This window comes from Canis aureus, chromosome 21, assembly GCF_053574225.1.
Source record: "Canis aureus isolate CA01 chromosome 21, VMU_Caureus_v.1.0, whole genome shotgun sequence".
Classification (NCBI taxonomy): Eukaryota; Metazoa; Chordata; class Mammalia; order Carnivora; family Canidae; genus Canis; species Canis aureus.
The window spans coordinates 30,191,370-30,212,752 of record NC_135631.1 but is presented as its reverse complement, the minus strand read 5'-3'; the positions used below and the strand labels follow the sequence as shown (position 1 = coordinate 30,212,752).

At 43.1% G+C, this 21,383-nt stretch overlaps 1 protein-coding gene and 1 non-coding gene across 7 annotated transcripts in view; one reads left to right on the top strand and one right to left on the bottom strand.

The window, feature by feature from the left end:
* Positions 1–21,139, bottom strand: part of ALKBH3 (alkB homolog 3, alpha-ketoglutarate dependent dioxygenase) — a 34,884-nt gene extending 13,745 nt beyond the window's left edge. The window contains exons 1-9 of one of the 6 annotated variants that reach the window (XR_013360217.1): positions 20,957–21,135; positions 19,060–19,205; positions 18,655–18,758; positions 17,611–17,645; positions 14,317–14,364; positions 11,598–11,701; positions 9,831–9,940; positions 4,089–4,298; positions 2,814–2,968 (exon numbers count right to left, since the gene is read on the bottom strand). Coding sequence is in view for 4 of the 6 variants with exons in the window: in XM_077863673.1 (XP_077719799.1) it covers positions 4,089–4,298; positions 9,831–9,940; positions 11,598–11,701; positions 14,317–14,364; positions 17,611–17,645; positions 18,655–18,758; positions 19,060–19,138 (690 nt within the window). In the remaining 2 variants the exon portion in view is untranslated. Of the gene's footprint in view, positions 1–2,813; positions 2,969–4,088; positions 4,299–9,830; positions 9,941–11,597; positions 11,702–14,316; positions 14,365–17,610; positions 17,646–18,654; positions 18,759–19,059; positions 19,206–20,956 lie in introns of all 6 variants that reach the window. The other 5 variants (XR_013360218.1, XM_077863673.1, XM_077863674.1 and 2 more) reach the window with 5 other exon arrangements.
* TRNAK-CUU (transfer RNA lysine (anticodon CUU)) lies at positions 8,236–8,308 on the top strand. The gene has a single exon. It is a non-coding gene; the product is annotated as a tRNA-Lys (tRNA).
* Positions 21,140–21,383: the final 244 nt, after the last annotated feature.

Genomic DNA, 21,383 nt, shown 5'->3' with positions numbered 1-21,383 from the left:
ACAGAGAAATAGCAGCCTGCCAAATGGCTTTTGTAGTTCCTTTTCCAGCTTGTTTTTCAGGATAGAATTAAAGCTAGCTGGGAAAAGAACCAGACTAATCTTTACAGCAGAGACACGATGCATTTTGGAAAGTACAACTGGGTCTGGGACAACGAGTATAGACAAACTTTAATGAGCCCAGCTTGATAGAATAAAAAAAGGTTCTTGGTTTCTAAAAGAGTGTCCACTAAAGTATATTTGGTAAGCTTTACTTTTGTCTTGAGATAGTATATCCTGACATTGGCCAGAAGGTGGATATGGTGCTATTCACACTGTCTTTAACTGAATTAACAAAAGAAGAGATGGGTGAACGGAACGGCAAGATCAGGCAAGTTTACTTCACCATCAAGTACCTTGTTATCATTAAAGGAAATGGTGGGACACCTGGGTGGCTCAGTAGTTTGGCGCATGCCTTTGGTTCAGGGCATGATCCTAGGGTCCCGTGATCGAGTCCCGCATGGGGCTCCCTGCAGGGAGCTTCTGTCTCTGCCTCTCTCGTGCTTCTGTCTCTGCCTCTCTCTCTATGCGTCTCTCATGAATAACTAAATAAAATCTTTTTAAAAAAATAAAGGAAATGGTAATTTACTCTAAAATCAAAATGAATGAGCAGGAGTTGACTGGCTTGGACTAGAGGACAGTGAAGAAGAATCAGCATCTTGGAGGAACAAAACATTTATCCTAGGGATGATGCCTACATGAGGCTGGCTGGGCCAAGTACATGGATCAGTACTTAGGAAACAGAGAGCTCCGAGCCCTCTCAGCACAGGGCGACTGTGAGGAAGGCCATGTAGAGAGTAGAACTGGGGCAGCCTTCAGATGATCAGCAGCTACGGAGACCTGCCGAAGGTGCGAGACAGCATGACAGACAGCTGCCACAGGGGTGGAGGGGATGGCATGTAACAACAACGACAGCAAAATGGCCCCAAATGGATGCTTTTCCTGTCTCAAAACTGCATACTTGAATAAAGTACACAAAATCTCATGATTCTTCTGTGTCACTTTCAGATGAGAAACTTTGACTCAAGTCAAACAGGTATTTAGCTTCTCTTCCGATAGGTTAAAACGAACTGGATTTTGAAAGAGATTCCCTCCCACAACCTCTAACATACTCTGAATGTCTCGTTGACAGACGTGAAAATTACAGCCTATAGTGGCCTACTAAGTTGGGTTCCTAAGTTTCCTGACAGAAAATCAGACTCCTACAAATTTTGCACAGAACACTAACGTAATTTATACTTTTTAATTTATGCTTTTACCCTGAGTTGTATGAATCATGAGTCATGCTCTCAGAGCCCTCACCGGAGTTTAGCAAGAAGATTCACAATAACCACTTCCTTTCAATCCTTCAGAAAAGGGATCATTATGATGAGATAAAGATGATGTACTCGAACATGCATTTCTAAGGCTGTCAGCTCAAAGAAAGGCTTCTGTACTTCCAGTCTAGCTTGATTTATGAAGCCCTAAGGTTTGGCGTCAGTTAAAGAAACCTGAGTGAGTCCTTTCTGAAGTTTAAACTTGGGTCTTATTTACCCAAGAACGGAACTTACAGGTTCTGGGAGTAAAAAGCCACTTTTAAACATATTCACTAACGCATGATGATAATTTCCAATACATTCTCCTTCAATTTTCCCATCTTGAACAAACGTCAGAGTTGAAGGGATGTACAATTACAATAAACTCAATTGGAATTCAGATTACACAGGAAGCCATGACATATTAGAGTCAACAGCCTGGGGTAGGACACTGACACCTTTATGTTTTTTCCCAAATCTGTTGCCTCAGCCGACTCAGTTTCAAGAGCCCAGATGAATTTTCTTATGAGGTCTGTATTTTTATTATATTGGCCATCATAGGTATAGTGTAGATTCCTTTGCTACTGGCAAATAATGAGAGGGATGTTACCACATTTTTAGTATTTCATGGCCTATATTTTCACTATACTCATCAAAATAAACTGTAAGCCTTGAGAAGATACAGCTTCAGTATGGGCTGTCTCCCTCTTAAACTGAGATTTTATTCCAAATGGTTCCCTTCAAGGCTGCGTGGTAGCTGTATTATCCATCTACTCATTAACCTAGAACATAAGTCAGGTATATTACCAAGAAATAGCTCTTGGTTGCCACGAATAATGTTTTTATACGAGAAAATGAAGACCTTCCGCTGTCTGGGGGAGAAATGGAATAGGGGTATTCTGGGCACCAGAACACTGCTGATGCTTAATGGCTGGAAACTGCTTCTACAGTAAAACTAATTATCCAGACAGCACGCTTTGGGAATCCTTAGGCTTCAAATCTATAAATAGGCCAAAAATGTTTGTAAAAGGGGGTGGTGGTGAATGTATGTGTGTAAAGAAACAGTAATTGGACACTTAAATACCTGGCAACAAAGAAAGTAACCGAAAAGAACAAGAGGCTGGGATTGTACCAAACATTATAGTGGATCTCCCACAGCTTATGTGCTGGAGCTGGAAGGAAAACTCTCGTAGGAAGGCACAACACTAGCATGTGCTAGCTCATAAGCTCCAGGAGGGAAAACATCACTTCATCTTACTCAGTCATTGCTACAGCCCCAGCTCCCATGACCATGCCTGACAAAAGGTTGGTGTTTCTTACTCTCGGCTTGAAAAGAGGATCTGAACTTAAAAATGAGACACGTGGTGTTCCTCTGCTATTCACGTAACAGGAGTCTTACCAAGGGCAGGCTGAACCATTCATATAATTTCTTTAACTCGGTTTTAACTGAGTAGAAGGCTGCGTAAAAAAATATAACCATACCCGAAGAGAGTATGGCAAAGGCTGGGTTGTCTGCTCCTTGAGTGGTACTCCCGGTATGTGAGAAGGCTAATAATCACCAGCGAAACCGTGAAGTCTCTTTGAAGTGCTCAGGAACAAGTTCACTCAATAAGTCACTGGCAAATGACAATCCCCTGCTAACACAGACCAAAGAAACAATGCAAAGAAAACCTAATCAATGGGAATTATACCAACAAAAGCTGCTTCATGGCATAAATGCAAAACAACACAATATGCTTCAAAATACCATGCTTGGAAGCCGAAATCCATGTCAGGGAAAGAGCCCAGTCCATTAACTATATTCTTAGAAGCATATCTGATGAAGAACAGACATGAGCACTGACACACTAACTATTTGGTCTGGATTAGGTCATATTCTAAACATAGCCTTATAAGCCTTTCCACACGGACTGAGTCTGCTTTAATGTTATAAGCTAAATGGCTGCGAACCTTGGTTAGAGAAAGACACAAAGATAATAAGATAATCTGGTAGAGGTTTGCTCTTTTGAGTTCCTACTACCCTTAGTCCTACGGTCTTATACTTCCTTGATTTGAGAAAATCAACAGTCTTCGTGTCCCTCAAATGTCATGAAATACAGGCAAAAGCTGGGATGGAAAACTAAAGTTATTATGTAGTTTAGTGACAGCTTCTCTAGCCTGGACAGACCACCACCTCTGGTGATCTGGCTTGAATATATACCTGTTTCTGAAAGCACTGCAGGTTCACCTCTGCCTCAGAAGATGGCTGAGAAGGGAGTGAGGATGCTCACAATGTTCGCTCACAGGGAGGCAGCAACACAGCCACGGGGAAGCCTTACTTACACTAAAGTCTTCTTCAGGGGCATCCTTCCCACCTCACATCTACTAGCTCGAGCCTTCCCTTTATAAGCCTTCCTTCACAGCACTCATCGTGGTTCCAATATTTCAATAATTAGCACTATCTGTCTATCCTGGGTCTCCCGAGGACCGGGATTACGGCTGTCCTTTCCACCCAATGGGAACGGCCCCCGGTGCTGGTGCACGGTAAGCAATCTCTGTCGGGTAAGTGAATGAATGAATGAATGAATGGCTGCTTTGGGAGTCCAGAGTTAACCAGCGGAGAGGCAACCAGCTGAAAACGTTTCAACAAAAAACATACTCCTATTTCCTACATCTGAAAACGTGAGCTTTTAAGAGCTCTACTTTTTTCACAAAATATCAGAAGGTATGAAAAAGATTAAAAACAAACAAACAAACAAACAAACAGAGAATACTCACTGGTGGGGGCTTCCTTCTCATCTCAAAAGCACGTGTGGCACCAAAACTCAGTGAAGCAATGACGGGACATCTCCCCAGCGAAGGTTCATCGTCGCTATGCCAGTCAACGCTGTCCTTCTCATCTCGGTAAAGATTGCAGAGCAAGGAATTGAAGGTGTGGCCAGTGTTCTCTTCGATTTGGTCCTTTAGTGTGCGCAGCACAGCAGGCCACTGCCATGGCAGGCCGGGAAAAGGGGGCAGAGACAGTTCACAGAAGACACAGGGTGGCAGCCACATGGAAAACAGAGGAAAGTGTAAAATCGGCCATGTTATAAACAGGGGCGTGGAAGAGGCTAAACACTTGGAGGGAACAGCCAAAGGCACGAGGAGTCCATTCCCTCCCGCTGTTTCTATTTTGAAGCAAGGTGACCTCCACAATCTTATTAAGGTACCGAATCGGTACAGCAAGGTCACGAGGGCCAAGCCCACGTACCCATCTCAGCCTTTCCGTGTGAAGGAGCACCTGTCGTTACACTCAGGGCAGCCACCTCCTTAAGGGACCAGGTCACCCCCATGGGCGCCGGGCACCCAGGTAGTTGGCAGGGACAGCCCGAAGTCTGGGGAGTGAAACAACTTTCCCACTGGGTGGCCCTCTGTTCATTTGATTGCTATTTTATCATGAATCACAGACTTGCTTTAAAAAAATATTTAGTATTTCCAGAGTGGCTAACTTCCTAAAAATAGAACCTGAAGGGAAAAAACATTCTACAGAATAGAACCATGACGTGGCCTGTGAACTAGAGTTTAACCAGATTCCACGGCCCTGCCTCCCGAGCACCAGCTCGCGTCTGTGCAGTATCTGGGACTTGCTGTCCCGCCGCGCGGGCTGCAGGAAGCTGTGACCCCTGACCTTGGGTTGTACTGGAGCTACCGCAGCAGAGCTATCAGTCCTTGTTAGACTCCTGTCCTTCCAAGAAGCCTCAAGAATTTTACAGAGCTTCCTTTTCTGACAGTCGTTCTCTTATCACTATCAAAAATTATTGAGGACCTCACAGAACTTTCTGTTACAGCTATGGCGTTTATCACACTAAAATTAAAACTTAGGGATCCCTGGGTGGCACAGCGGTTTAGCGCCTGCCTTTGGCCCAGGGCGCGATCCTGGAAACCCGGGATCGAATCCCACATCGGGCTCCTGGTGCATGGAGCCTGCTTCTCCCTCTGCCTATGTCTCTGCCTCTCTCTCTCTCTCTCTCTGTGTGACTATCATAAATAAATTAAAAAAAATTAAATTAAAACTCAGAAAATTAAACTATTGGTTAATTCATTTAAAACTACAAACCTGTGATGCGTTAACATAAATATTATTTCACAAAAAATAAACTCTATTTTCCAATACAAAAAATTATCAAGAAGAGTGGCACGGTTTTCCAAATCTCTTTAATGTTCGGCTTATCTGAAGAGAGGTGATTCTCCTGTCTGCTCCTGCATTCAGTCTGTTACAATATGTTGTTTTATAGAATTATACGAAGAAAACTGGCCTCACAAGAATATGTTGTTAGAAAAGGGCACGAGTCTTTTCCAGCCTTTCCAAATAATTGTGGATACTCTGTGCTATTTTAACACCAAAACTTAACAAGTGCTGATCTCCTAAATGTCCGTTGCAGTGTGGGATCTGAAGTGTGGGATCTGAAGTCGTATCAACAAAGTTCTCATATTTGGTTACATTTAAATCTACTGGTCTGGGACACCTGGGGGCTCGTCTGTCCTTGGCTCAGGGCGTGACCCCGGGGTCCTGGGATCAAGTCCCGCCTCGGGCTCCCTGTGAGGAGCCTGCTTCTCCCTCTGCCTGTGTCTCTATCTGTCTCTCTCTCTCTCTGTGTCTCTCATGGATGAATAAATAAAATCTTAAAAAAATAGAATAAAATAGATCTGCTGGTCTGGCTTGCACTACTGGTCTTTTAATCCTACATGATTCTGTAACATCAAGCATTGGTCATGTGGAAAATACTGACCCACTGAGTAATGCAGGCTGACATTCCTGTTGATACATTTCATTATATAATTTTTAAAAATCATACCCATGAATATCACCACTGATCTCATCAGAAAAGACTAAGTAATAGAAAGAGGTCAGGATTAAAGTGGCAGATACAGCTTTTTCCAAAATTCTAAATTTCTTGAAAACTCAACTTTCATAAGTAACAAATTCTATCCATTGTTTTCCTTGCAGTGACACTCACTTCACTCATTCATGAGAAAATGTCTACTAAAAACTCAAGCCTGAATAACTACAGTTTGTCTGCTAGTTGTTCTACTAAACAAAAATGGTCCATGATAAAAATAGGTAGTTCAGCTACAGCTTAAACAATCACACAAGTGTTTTGCCTTGACAACCACCATAGCCTGGCTTGTAGCAGGAGGGCTTTATGCATGTTTCCACTTCTTCAAACTATCAAAGAGACAGGAGCTAAAATACTGAGTTTTAATGAAACTAATAATGTTTACTGCTTTGAGGAACATTCTTAAATGAAACCAGTTTTTTTTTTTTTTTTTTAAACTGGAAGTGCACGGTGGTGAAGAATACCATGATTATTTGTATAGTTTGGTGACAATGACCTGATTTATGCTCAGGCTCCAGCAGTTTTATCCACCATTACTTTTGTATCATCAGTGCAAATTCGACATAGTGAAAATGTCATATATTCTTAGTATTATCATAAAAATAGTTTGGACTTGGCACTCCTCAAAAGGACTTTGCAGACCCCTCCAGGTATCCACAGATTCTACTTTAAAAACTTTTAGTGAAGGATGTTCAACAAAGCATGATATTATAAGTATATCCCATGGCTACTTTGGGGTAAAACTGCCAAGGAAGCATATGTGGGAATCACTCAGCTTTGCTGTGATGTAGCAGTCATGTAAACTGGGATTTCTTATTATGATACGAGCATTACATTCTAAGCAGTTTTTTTTTTTTTAAATAAACAATGACAACACCGCATCCAACTTAGATCAGTAAAACAGAAATGTTATTAAACTAACCTATGTTCAAGAGAATAAATTTCAAAGTGAAATCCCATAATAATGTTAAGTAAGTTGTATTTCCTATTTATTTTATGGTTTTAAGCTTATCTTCATGGAGGTAAAGATCAGATGCTAGGATGATACACTTAGCAAGAAAAACAAGAATGTAAAGGAGGAAGATAGCTCTTCTGTAATGTGACTGAGAAACTAATTAGCACCTCCCTGACTTGCTTAGGGACTGAGTACTGTGATAACTCCAAGTTTGCATTATGTTTCTAAGTGGGCATATATTTTTACTGGTTATTTTTGGTGGTGAAGTAAGGAGGAAAAAAAGGGGATAATGAACTCGAGGATTAATTTAGACTCTCCAACCAATACTCTATATACAGATCCCTCAGAACTGAATGTCTAAATTAAAATTCAGCATCATCTCACTGTTCAGTGAAGACATTCTATCCTTAAAAGACATTTAAGGAAAAGAGTAGGAGAAAATATGAATCACAGAAGTAAAAGGACCTATTCAGTGGGTTTCAAAAAGTGTTTTGTAGAGTCTTAGGTACCACAGAGAGGTGTCTCTGGCATTACAGTAGGAGAAAGGAGAGGTCAAGCTGGTGGGACTCTCAGCCAGTCAAGGCACTCCTTCATTTTCATACATTGGATTCTTTAAGATTTAGTTCAAAAAAGGCTAAAAGAAGTTTCATAACCTCTGACTGAATTTGCTCCTGTGCTTTAGATTATTAAGCTTGAGGTAATAATTTTAAAATTAAACAAGTTAAAATTAAATAAGAACCCCCAACACACTTATATACCTTTAAAAAAATCTGAGAAAGAGGCATCTCTTTTGATTTTGTTCAAGATGGCATATAAACAAAATCTTTTAGCAATAAATGCAAACTTATGAGCCAGCCAAATTCAAATAAAAGAATTCTAGTTTGACACCTTAATATCCAACAAAAAAGCTTGCTTGAATAAATTACGGTATGTACATGTAGATTATGGGATACTACATAGCTATTAAATATGATGGAAAAGAATACTTAATGATATTAAGACATATTAATGATATAGTTAAATGAAGTATAGTACACATAATTGAAATTTTTATAGAAAAACTCTATTTCCCTAAAATGAAAAAAAAAGGGGGGCCTTGCTGGCTCAGTTGGTAGAGCATGTGACTCTTGATCTCAGAGTCGTGAGTTCAAGCCCCATGTAGGGCATGGAGACTACCGGCAAAAAAAAAAAAAAAAAAAAAAAAGACTGGAGCCAAACATCAGATGGAAGAATTACCCAAAATTTTAATATTCTTCATGTTTATCTGCAGTTTGTAAAATTTTCAGTAATAAATTCATATTACATACATTGTAAGAAAGACTGTCAGTATAACATTATTTTGAAGAGTTGTCAGATTGTCCTCAAAGCGTAGGTGGCCATATCTCACGTGCCTTATGTTTACCTAAAGCCATGGTTCTCAGCCAAGGGCAATTCTGCTCCTAGCAGATGTCTGGCAATATCTGGGGTCATTTTTGGTTGTCACACCTGGGTAAAAGAGTGCTTCGGGCACCTACCGGGCACAAGTCGTGGATACTGCTAAATCTCCTACAGTGTACAGGCCAGCCCCAACAGCAATGCATTATCCAGCCCCAAAAGTCAGTAATACCAAGGTTGAGAAATCCTGTTCTACAAGATTAACTAAAATGATGGGAAAGAACTTCCCTAGAGCCTATTTAATCCTCAACTTCTCTGTTATGACTGTTGACAAGCAGGTAAGTTAATTCTGGCAGGAACATGGCCAGCCATCTGCTGGATGGGTCTAATTCAATTCTCTTCATGTTTCCAAACCAACCTCAGCTAGAAAGGGTCTCAGCACCTCGCTGGTCACAATTCTAAATGCAGCCCTACAAACAAAAGCATGCAGCTATCTCTTAGGTGAAAAAGCCACGTCCCCACTCCCACCTCCATCAATATTCTACCCTTAAACATTTTAGTAAAGTGGGAGTTTATTATTACAAATTACTACAAGCTCTAAAATGTGTCATATTTCTGCTTATCTCAATGTCCTAAGCAACACTCCATTTCCTTCAAAGTCTCGTTCAATAAAGCACAAAATCATTTGCCAAAGGCAAGATTCCAAGAACTAAACAGGGAGCTATTTCTTGGACCTTAACTCTATCCTTTGGACAAGCTTAATTTATATACTAGAATCTCCTTGTCTACTGTCATGGAAATTTTCAAAAACAAAAGAAGCAGCAGAAATAAGCCAAAAGCATGATAAGATTTCCAGAGTCTAAGAGCTGCAGCCACAGAATGAGTACAAAGCCAACAAGAAAAACACCCAATTTTTTTTTCACAAATGGCAAAAGAGCCTGAGAAATGGAAAGAGATGTTCTGACCTCACTGGCCAGTCATAAGAATTTGGCTCCACAGCAACGTGTACCAGAAGGCTATGGTCAGAAAAGTTGGGGAAAGGGGAAGATTTGAAATAATGGTTCATTTTCCTGAAATCCTTGAGCCTAGTTCCAGTTTATTTTAGTTCCAATTTTTCTCATTCTCAGAGTTCATCTCTAGACCAAAAAATACATCAAGAATGATAAGCACAAAGACTCAGTGTTTGAACCCAGAGGGTTTTTGGAACTAGGAACCAACATGCAACTGGGTAAGAAAATATGCGTTATTTTATAGTAATCTACATTAATAGTACATAGTCTATAAAACCATACCAATGACAATATTCCAACATACGTGAGGATTTGGTTCCATAGTGATTCTTGAGTAAGTGTAAGGAAGTTCTCCATACCATGCTGTAAGTCTCGGTTGCTTGTAAGTTACATCTAAGAAAGAAAATATAGGGCCTTTGAAATGGTTTAATGCCATTTAGGGTGTATCTACTGAGTGCCATGCAAATGTGCAAGAAACTATGAGAAATACATGGGCAGAGTAAAGATGGGCTCTGACCCAGGGTTCCATGTTCTTAGAGGACATGGGATTTCAGGAGTAGAAGCAGTCAAAGGAAGAAGACGAGAGGGTACATGGGCAGAAACCACGTCGGCAAAGGCTCTGAGGTGAGAGTATGTGTGACTTATTTGCGTCAGTGATGACATGAACAGGAGTGGAGGCACACTGCAGAACGGTTCTCTATAAAGCTGCGTCTGAACACTTGTAGGCAGGAGTCTGTGCCACCAACATCCACACAAGAAACAGGCAAACTGTTCATCCACGTGTCACCTTTTGATTTTGATGAAGACAAAGGGGCTCTGACCAACCACAGCATGCAAATGGGTGTAGTCAGAAGTTTCTGATGTTCAAGTGATCTAGAAGGGAGTTATGCATACATCTATTTTTCCCTACAACTGATATCAACTGCTATCATTAGACCAATAATGATAAAGGCAGCCAACCTTCACTGAGGGCTTACTGTGCACCAGTCATTCTGCTAAGCACTCATCATGCAGTATCCCACTTTATTATCACAACAACCTTACGAGGTAGGTACTATCATTAGTCCATTCTACAGATCAGAAAAGGAAGGATCCAAAAACTATTTAACTATAATTTTCTTAAAATTAACATTTACTGGACACCTGGGTGGCTCAGCGGTTGAGCGTCTGCCTTCGGCTCAGGGTGTGACCCCAGGGAACCTGCTTCTCCCTCTGCCTTTGTCTCTGCCTCTCTGTGTCTCTCATGAATAAATAAATAACATCTTTAAAAAAAATTTTAACATTTACTTTGTATGACAAAGCCAGCAATGAAAGCCAAGCTGGCCACCAAAAGCCCTACTGTGGAAACTCTGGAAGTCAGGAGAAAAAGTGGACTCCTATTCTATTGCCTGAGTCATAGAAATGAAGCCAGTATACTTTGCCTCTTTCTTTACAGAAGATCTGAATTCAATGTACCAGAAAGCAACTTTTACGCTGGAGCATAGACGTCCTCAAGTGGCCACGTCTGGTACAGCAGATACTGTTGGCCTGTGGATGCCCACAGAGGAGCTGGTTCCAAGTCAGGTAATCTTTACAAGCTCACGAGAGCACAGATGCTGAAATGAAAGGACACCAGATTCTTCCAGTGAAACTAAAATGAGAACAAAAAGCCAGTAACAAAGATTATAAAAGAATGTCTGCCAAATAGTATCAGAAAAAGGAACGCTCTGCAAGTTTCTATAAAGAAAGAGGAAAGATGGCACTATTTAAAGTAATAAAGGTAATGAACAAACCTGAAAAGAGAGATATCAACCATTGATCGGCCCAACAAACATCCTTTGGTTCCTTGACCCCCCGTCTCCACGTTCCTGCCCCGTTGCCCAGATCTCTGAGCCTGCCACCCGCTGTTTCTTCTGCCTGGAAGACTCTTCCCTGCCCCTTTTGACTCGTGAGTCCCTACTCATCTCTACGGTCTCTGTTAGGTTTTGAATCTGTTTAATTAAGACTGGCCGTGGTCAAAGAGGCAACGGCATCAGAAAACATTCTAGAAAGGGAGACCAGGCAGCAAGTGCGATCTCAGACATGTACTTACCCTCTCTGATGCCGGTCCTCTGCTTCCAGGGAACGACCTCACAAAGCTGTTCCAATACCCAGTCGGCTTCTTTTAAGTCAATAAAACCAGGATACAAACACAACCTTGATGCAGAAAGAACCATTATTAACTAAAGAACACAGAAAAGAGGGGTGCCTAGGTGGCTCAGTTGGTTAAGCATCTGACCTTGATTCCCATTCAGGTCATGATCTCGGGGTCCTGGGATTGAGCCCCATACTGGGGGCTCCACATGCTCACTATGGTCTGCTTGAGATGCTTTCCCTCTCCCTCCGCCCCCTCCCCCACTGGTGTGCACCCTGCAAATAAATAAATAAATAAATAAATAAATAAATAAATATTTTTAAAAAAGAACACAGAGGTGTTCCACCTGGGGGCTCAGCAGTTGAGCATCTGCCTTTGGCTCAGGGCGTGACCCCGGAGTCCTGGGATTGAGTCCTGCATTAGGCTCCTTGGGCAGAGCCTGCTTCTCCCTCTGCCTGTGTCTCTCATGAATAAATAAAGTCTTAAAAAACAAAAAAAAGAACAAAGAGAAGACAGGCTAGTCTCTAACCGTTAGTGGAGGAAGTTAATCTGGATGCTTCCTTTCATGGGTAGATGAAATCATCTTACCACATACGCATGGCAAGCAGAACCTAAGTATCACTAGGTCATGACGTTCCAAATGTGAAATAAACTTTCATGTTAAGGCAAATAAAAGAGGCAAAAAAGGAAAAAGAATGCATGAAGGCTTTTAGAAACATGCCTCAGACAGTGCTCCATGACCACCTACTGTGAAACCTTGGGCAAATTACTTAACCTCTCTGAACCTTGGTTCTTCTTACCTGTAACACAAAATTAATCCCACCTCATAGTTTCACTATGAAATGTAAAGAAACTAATAAAATGCCTGGCCCTGTGTATTTTCACAATTGCTCATTTTCTGAGGCTGTTAATGATAGGGAAAGCCATCACTTATGACCGTATCAAAATAAACATTGCTAAATGAGGGTTCTTTCTCTCACTGAATATACATGCATTTCAATAATGACAAATCAGCTCAAAATCATTTTGAATATCCTTCTTTAGAAATGTTCTCAAAGGGATGCCTGGGTGGCTCAGCGGTTGAGCACCTGCCTTCGGCTCAGGGTATGATCCTGGAGTCCCAGGATCGAGTCCCAGGATCGAGTCCCGCATCAGGCTCCCTGTGTGGAGCCTGTTTCTCCCTCTGCCTGTGTCTCTGCCTCCCACCTCTCTGTCTCTCTCATGAATATATAAATAAAATCTTTAAAAAAAAAAAACAAAAAAAGGAAACGTTCTCAAAGCCCTTGGAACATTCTGTTGAACTTCACACTCTGCAGGTGTGTTTGATTTTTTGAAAGAGCCAAAGCTCACTTCAGCCATACCTGGTTAACAATGAGATGCGACCAAAATAATGCAACTGGTTTTCTTGCCTGATAGTTAAACTGCTTGGAAAGAAGTTTCTGAAGTTCTTTCTAACACCTCATTTAGATATGCAAGTTCTGATACATTGAATTTAAATGCTTTATTGTTATAGTGACAATTAGTATACTCTTGCATTAAGGGAATGCTTTCAAAATGTTTTAAGATTTTTATCTATGTATTTGAGATAGAGAGAGTGTGTGTACAAGCAGGGGAAGGAGCTGAAGGGGAGAAAGAACCTCAAGCAGACTATTCACTGAACACTGACCCTGATGTGGCTCAATCTCACGACCCTGAGATCGTGACCTGAGCCTAAACCAAGATTGGACACTCAACCACCTGAGCCACCCAGGCATCATTCAAGGTGTTTCTGTTTTTAAGATTTATTTATTTTAGAGTGAGAGAGAGAGAAAGAGAGTGTGAGTGCACAAGTGGGAGGGGCAGAAGGAGATGGAGAGAGAAACTCAGACTCTGTGCTGAGCGTGGAGCCCGATCTCACCACAGGCAAGATCACAACCTGAGCCGAAACCCAGGGCTGGATGCTTAACTGACTGCACTATCCAGGTGCCCCTCAAAATGTTTTTAATGATTAATGCTAACTATACCCTAAAGTGTGTATGCTTTAACTTGACTAAAACTTACCTTAATATAGATTACTCATGTAGATTAAGGATAAATTTTTAAAAATAATATATATGTAATAATACTATTAATGTGATGATAATAAATGTAGTAATACATATGATGTAATATAATAATAATATGTAGCACTCAGAGCACAGCAGTGGAGGCTAGATAATTTAATTTTATTTTTTAAAAGATTTTATTTATTTATTCATGAGAGAGAGAGAGAGAGAGAGAGAGGCAGAGACACAGGCAGAGGGAGAAGCAGGCTCCATGCAGGAAGCCTGATGTGGGACTCGATCCCGGGTCTCCAGGATCATGCCCTGGGCCGAAGGTGGCACTAAACCGCTGAGCCACCCGGGCTGCCCTAACTCTAATTTTAAGTTACTATGTGGCACTAGGAAAAAGTTCTCAATCTCCCTTTGGCCTTCATTTCATCTGGAAAATTCTAGAAGTAATAGTTATTATACCTGACAGAGAGGCTATGAAAATGTTTTGAAGTTAGAAATGCTATATAAAAAGAGATATTACTAAATTCTCACTCCCCAAGACCTTCAGAGGCAGAAGTTAACTATTTCAAGTAAGGGAGCAGAATATCCTAAGAGACTATAACTCGATAATAATTATGGTCACTTCGTAGAGAGTATTCACTTACCTAGATATGCCTGTGGGTGACACGCTGATTTCATACACACCCTCTTTGCTACAGAAATGAAGAAAACAGACTCGTTAATACCAGGCAAAATAATATATTCCAGTGCCCACTCTTTCCAGTGAAAGAGCTGTGCTTAGTAGTTCCCAAACGTCTGGTCACCAAAACCATTTCAAAATGAGGACGCACCACAAAGGAGGCATAACTGCACCTTCTTCCACCACTGAGGTGAAGGGCAGGGTAAGATGGGGGCAGATCACTGATGTCACTGGGAACTGAACTCTGAGAGCATCAGGCCATGGAGACAAAGACCGGGATAAAATAAATTCTGACTCTACTCCACTGTATTTCATCCATAATTTAGGCTGACGTGGTCCAGAAATCTAGCCAGGTGGTACCAAAAGGAGCATCTCTTTGGGGACTCTGGATTAGGTGCATCTAACAGGTAGCACGTACACCTCAGGGCTGAGCTGCTGCTGCTTTCACATACATGTCTGATGAGGTTCTGCTCTGATTAAATCCTTCAGAGGCTCCCCACCAACTTCTCAGCACTGCATTCAAGGTCCCCCTGATGTAGCTCCCACCCACTCACGATCCTCTACTGCTGTTTGGAATTTCCTGAATACACCCCAGTATTTCTTTTTTGTTGTTGTTAAAGATTTTATTTATTTGAGAGACAGAGAGCTCAAGCACGTGCAGGGCAAGAGGGAGAGGGAGAAGCGGCCTCCCCGCTGAGCCGGGGGCCGACGCTGGGCTCCATCCAGGACCAGCCTCCTGGCAGACACTTGACCGACTCAGACACCCAGGCGCTCCATACCACATATTTCTAATCCTGCTTCTCTACAAGCTGGAAGGCCTCCCTGCCACCCAGCACCCCAATCCAATCCACCTGAGCTTTGGTCTGGCAGAAAATTCTAATTCATTCCTCAGTATCTCAGTTCAGCCTCACCTTCCGTGATGCGTTCCTGACCTTTACCCACCCAAACAGTGTTGACCATCACCTCTTCTGTGCTACCTCTAGACCTTACTCCAAGTCTACTGTTTCACTATATACATGACTGCAATTTATCTGAGCCGATGTCCCTTTCACTTACTAAACTATAGGTGCTGAGGGGCCAGGAATGGGTTACTGCTCTGTCTCCCAGTGCCCAGCACGTAGCAGATGGGCAGTAAAAGCTTGGAATTTAATCAAATGTGCAAAAGTACAAAACTGTTCCAGATGTGCAAGGTGGCCAGGTCCACAGTGAGAGAACTGATCCAGGCTGCAGAGGCTCCTACACCAAGCCAACGGCGTCAGATCCTTCTCTGACCCAGAACAACACGAAGGGACAGTTTCTACTTCACTGTCTGCCATGCAAGTTAGCAGCTGGGCTCTTAGGCAGATGTGAGAGCGCCTCTGAGCAAATATGTAGGCAGTTATTGTCCCGTTTACCACATCCCTGAATGAGTTGCCTATAGTTTCTAAGAAGGCGAATATACTGTTTCAGTGTGATTATTTTGGATCATGTTTAGAGATTAGCTCACGTCAAACATGGGTGAAATTTTTATTTAATAAAAATCTAACAGAGCTAACTTACGATAACCAGAATTAACAAACCCGGGGGTCAAGCAGGAAACAGCTGTGTCATTTTGCTCTGACTTGAATATTCACAACTGCCTATTTTTTCAGCCTGCGTGTCCCATCTGTACCTGGTAACAGGTTTCATGGTTTTGTTTATTCTCCTCATCACCAACAAAGGCAACGTCACATTGATGTTCATAAAGCAGACTGTTAGAGCCACCAGACTCTGCCTTAAGTGATCATGTAGTCTAAACCTTCAACATTACAGACAAGGAAACTAGAGTCTAGAGAAATGGCCTTAACTTTACCTAAGGACTAGTCACATAGCTAACTAGCGGCCAGGCCATGATTGCATACCCTCTTTGAAAGTATGATGACATCGTGTTGGTTTCGAATTTTTCTAGGCTATACAAGTCAACCTGCAAACAGCCAAACAGCCTAACAGACCATTCATGAGCAATAACATACACACGCTGATTTGTTAAAATAAAAGGATGCTTTCTAGGGCAACCTATCTATATCAGAAGGAAACATAAGGAAAGGAGAAGTCAAAGCATCTTTTTTTTTTTTTTTTTTTAAAGATTTATTTACTGTGATGCCTGTGTGGCTCAGCGGTGGGGCGTCTGCTTTTGGCTCAGGGCGTAACCCCAGGGTCCTGGGATCAAGTTCTGCATCAGGTTCCCTGCAGAAAGCCTGCTTCTCCCTCTGCCTGTGTCTCTGCCTCTCTCTCTGTGTCTCATGAATAAATAAATAAAATCTTTAAAAATAAATAACTATTTTTATTTATTTAGAGAGAGAGAGAGCACACAGCAGGTGGAGGGGCAGAAGGAGAGGGAGAGAATCTCAAGTAAGCTCCAGCTCCCTGTTGAGCAAGAGCCTAATGCAGGGCTCGATCTCCTCACCCTGAGATCATGATCTGAGCCAAAATCAAGAGTCGGACATTAATCAACTGAGCCAGCCATGTGTCCCACAAGGCATCTTTCATTAATTTTGCAAAAGAATATTTTACATACAGATCAGTGTAGGAGGAATTATAAATTAAAAAAGATATTTTATATACAAATCAATATAAGAGGAATTTAAATTGCTCTGGAACAATTGCAAGAACACGTAAGGCCCTTTAGATTTCTAGCAGCTTTCATAAGTGTTGCTAGTAAAATAGTACCTGACTAAAGTCTCTTCAAAAAGCCGTGTTTTAGGGCCCCTGGGTGGTGCAGCCAGTTAAATGTCTGACTCTGGTTTCAGGCCAGGTCATGATTTCCGAGTCTTGAGATCGAGCCCTGCAATGGGCTCCAAGCTCAGCGAGGAATCTGCCAAAGTTCCTCTCTCCCTCTGCCCCTCCCTGAACACACTCTCTCAAATAAATAAATCTTAAAAAAGAAAAAAAAAAAAAGTGCCATGTTTCAATGACTCAGAAAAAAATTCCCCTCTGTTTTTAGCTAGGAGGTACTTTAGCTTACAGGGATCTTAATGAAACAGGTTCAGGAAATCAACACCAGTGTCCGAGTTTAAGGTACACACATAATCTTGTTGCATTTTCCACACCACCAGCAAATCGAGGAAGGCTTCTCAAGAGACCAGGTGTAAAGACATGTAAAGATACAACTATTCCAGCCTCAAATTATGACAGTGATTGGGCCGTTATCTCTTCCAGATGGAAAAACTGGGTGAGGGAGAGACCTGGGCTCTCCATTTTACTGTGGGCAACAAATGCAGAAAGGCAGGAAATTACTTACTCAATCACTCGTGGCTCTGGGGCTCTGCGTACTACCTGTAAGGAAACAGGCAGGTTTTACTTCTGGAATGATCCTTAATGCTCAGAAAGGCTTATTTGCAAGATTACCATATCCTCTCATTTCTGGAAAAAATTAAGTCAGATTTAAAACTATCTCTCTTTTATTTCAAGCTCTTATTATCCCACCAGAGACCTTGTCTGCTTTTCTTAGAACTATTTCACAGTTGCTAGTGGGGAATTAAAAATAATAAAAGCAGAATTAATCCATTTTCAAAGCAGCCGATAATTCTGAAAAACCTTCATTTCAGGAGATCTTCTAAAATAGAAGATATACTGGGCCACCTGCACGGTGCAGCCAGTTAAGCGTCCGACCCTTGGTTTCAGCTCAGGTCATGATCTCAGGGTTCTGAGACCAAGCCCTGCCTCAGGCTCCACAGTTAGCACGCAGAGTCTGCTTGAGCGATTCTCGCCCTCTGCCCCTCCACTGGCTCATGAGCATGCACACTCTTTCTGTCTCTCTCAAATAAATAAATAAAATGAAATCTTTTAAAAAATAAAACAGAAGATATAAACTTTAATCATTATTTATGCAATCACTATTACAGAAAGATGCCTGATTTTTAGTTTTCCATGTTACTGAAAACAGTGAATCTTCATTGTTTCTTACAAGTTTTCCCCACAAGAAAAAAAAAAGCTAAAAAAATCAGGCATTGTGCTAGCTGAAAATTTCAACTCAATTCCAGAGACGTCTGCTACACTAGCACCAAAGACGATACGGTTTTAGAACTGTTAGAACTCAGATAACCAATGTACGTGTTAGTCGTGGTATAACATCCTTTCCCCCAAAATGGGAATTATATGTGGTCATGTTGGGAGCAGACTATAAAGAATCTTCAGACAAGACTAAAGAATTGGTGCTCCACATTTCATTATTATTACAGGCCTTTTATTCGTGAATTTATCCAGCCACTAATGGAATGCCTACTATGTGAATATAGCTTTTACAACCAAATCTGTTAGTGTCCTAGCAGAAACAAGAACTTACCTGCTGGGGTTCTTTGAACACAAACTGCTTGTCCAAAAGCTGATGCTCCTGGTTCATCCAGGTCTGACCAGGCCTCTGGTGGAGATGGCTTCTAGCAGTGGCAGCTGAATCAAGAGCAAGAACAGATTCAAACCAGACTCAGAAAGTCTGCTCTAGAGAGCAGGGGCCCATAAAATCTACCTGAAGATAGCCTATGACACCCAGAAATTAACTATAGTCGGTTGAAGACCCCACTACACACACTGAGACGTTTGAGAGCAGTGACTAAACATGAGGACCACCAAACACCAATCCTCAATAAAAGATCACCATCAAGAAAATCGAAGTACCAGGTACATTTTAAGTAATTCCTTAACATCAACAGAAATGCAAGTGCATTCACACGAGATCCCCACAAGTCCTTGCCTGGCTGCGCAGTGGCCTGACTCTTAGCAGGGCCAGCCCAGGCTCCCTGCACTCGGGCTCGCCGTCTTTTGTCCTCCATGCTGACCAAAAAGGCTTCTGCAGTTAGCTTTCAGATTTCACTCCTGATTAAAACCACACAATGGTATCTGTTTAAAAAAAAAAAGTGCTTTTAGTTAGGATTGGGAGCATGGACTACCTAAGGGAGTAATTATAATCCTTTCAGTGTCAACGCAATCAGAGATTCTATGTAAAATTAACTTGTCATCACAAAATCTCAAACAAGGAGCCTACATCACTTAGGACTGCCGGTTTTAATGTTTTCTTTTGCAATTTTATAGTCCTTTTTTCCTTTCTTTCTTTCTTTTTTTTTTTGAAATAAAAATTTTTAAACAGGCTTCTTGCCCAGCACTAGGCTGACGTGGAGCTGGATCTCACAACCGTGAGCCAAAATCAGAGTTGGACGCTCAACCAACTGAGCCACCCAGGCGCCCCAACAATCTTAGAGTGCTTTTGCCTCTTTCACAACAAAGTACATATTAAGAAATTCTAAGATCTGGGACCCCCGGGGTGGCTCAGTGGTTGAGTGTCTGCCTTCAGCTCAGGGCGTGACCCCGGGGTCCTGGGATCCAGTCCCACGTTGGGCTCCCTGCAGGGAGCCTGCTTCTCCCTCTGCCTCTGTGTCTTGAAAAAAAAAACTTGTAAGATCTATCATAAACCACATTAGCCTTACTAGTCTGCAAGAAACCTGTAATACTCCGTCACCTATATGGATACTGAGAAATAGGCTGAGACTCTGTTTCCAAGGGCCTTTCCATATTCCATTATAACTGGGGCACATGAAACTTCCCTGGATGCTCGTTAATGCTTGTTAATGGCCTTGTCTCCGAAGATCTGACCCTGGACAGATACAAGTGTCAGTCTTTGCGACAAGCACTGCAGATGCCCTTAGTGGGCCTGTACAAGGACCACTGGGTTGATGGAAAATCAACTCAGGAAGTCAAGAGGAGGCAGATTAACATTCAAACTTCATTAACTGGGCAGCCCCGGTGGTGCAGCAGTTTAGCACCACCTGCAGCCCAGGGCCTGATCCTGGAGAGTCGGGATCGAGTCCCACGTCGGTCTCCCTGCATGGGGCCTGCTTCTCCCTCTGCCTGTGTCTCTGCCTCTCTCTCTCTCTGTGTCTCTATGAATAAATAAAATCTTAAAAAAAAAACTTCATTAATTTCCAGCTTATAATAATAATAATAATAATAATAATAATAATGAAAGACACCTCATAATTACCATTAATACTGACTTTTTTTTTTGCCAATAAAACTTTAGCTCCCGGCAAACACAGGAGCACAGCTACAAAAAGACAAAAACGGAGCTTCGTGCCACCTGTTCTGAACCCGTGATCCATTTCTTTACTGATCCAAGCAAGCTTTCACGTCCTCATGGGGACACGACCTCTCCTTGTGGCCTCTTCGGCCGACGGTTTCCAGTCCTGCTGAGCTGCGCTGAGCTGGGCCCAGGAATGTGGACCTTTGGCAAACTCTCCGCAGGTGATAAGTGTGTCATTCCTTCTCGTTTAATAGGTGGGGGGACGAGGGAGCCTGCCACCCGCCCAAAGGAGTTACGGGGAGGCAAGCAGCAGCCCTGCCGCCGACCTGGGGCCCATCCCCGACCTGCTGGTTCTGTGGCCCACGAGCTGCTCACTCAGCCCACCTTGCATCCTGACTTTTTTTTTTTTAATTTTATGTATTTATTCATGGGAGACACAGAGAGGCAGAGACCCAGGCAGAGGGAGAAGCAGGCTCCCTGCGGGGAGCCCGATGCAGGACTCGAACCTAGGACCCCGGGGTCATGACCTGAGCTGCTTAGACCCCCCCACATCGCCCCTCCCCCCGAGCCACACCTGCCGGCCCGCCCGCGAGCGCCTCCGGCCCGAGTCCCCGCTCCGGGAGGTCGGGCGCCGCGGTGCAGGCCGCGCGGTCCCCGCGGGGGAAGAGCCTGGGCCTCCGCGGCGGCCGCGCCTTGTGTTCCGGGAGCCCCGGGAGCCGCGGGGGAGGTGGGGGTGGGCGGCCCTCTCGCCCGGAGCGCCCCACGCCGCCGCCGCCACGCAGCACCCGCCGCTTCCTCTGACGTCACGCGCCGCCGCTTCCGGCGCACGGACGCCGCGGTCCGGGCGGCTCCGCGTTCCCAGCGCCGCGAGGGCCGGGGGCCGAAGAGGCCTAGGGGGGCCCGGGGGGCACAGGGGGGAGTGGGGGGAGGCCGCGTTTGCTGGGCCGGGGCCCGCAGGGCGGGCCGCAGGCAGCTCGGCCCCCGCCTCCCGGGTCCGCGCC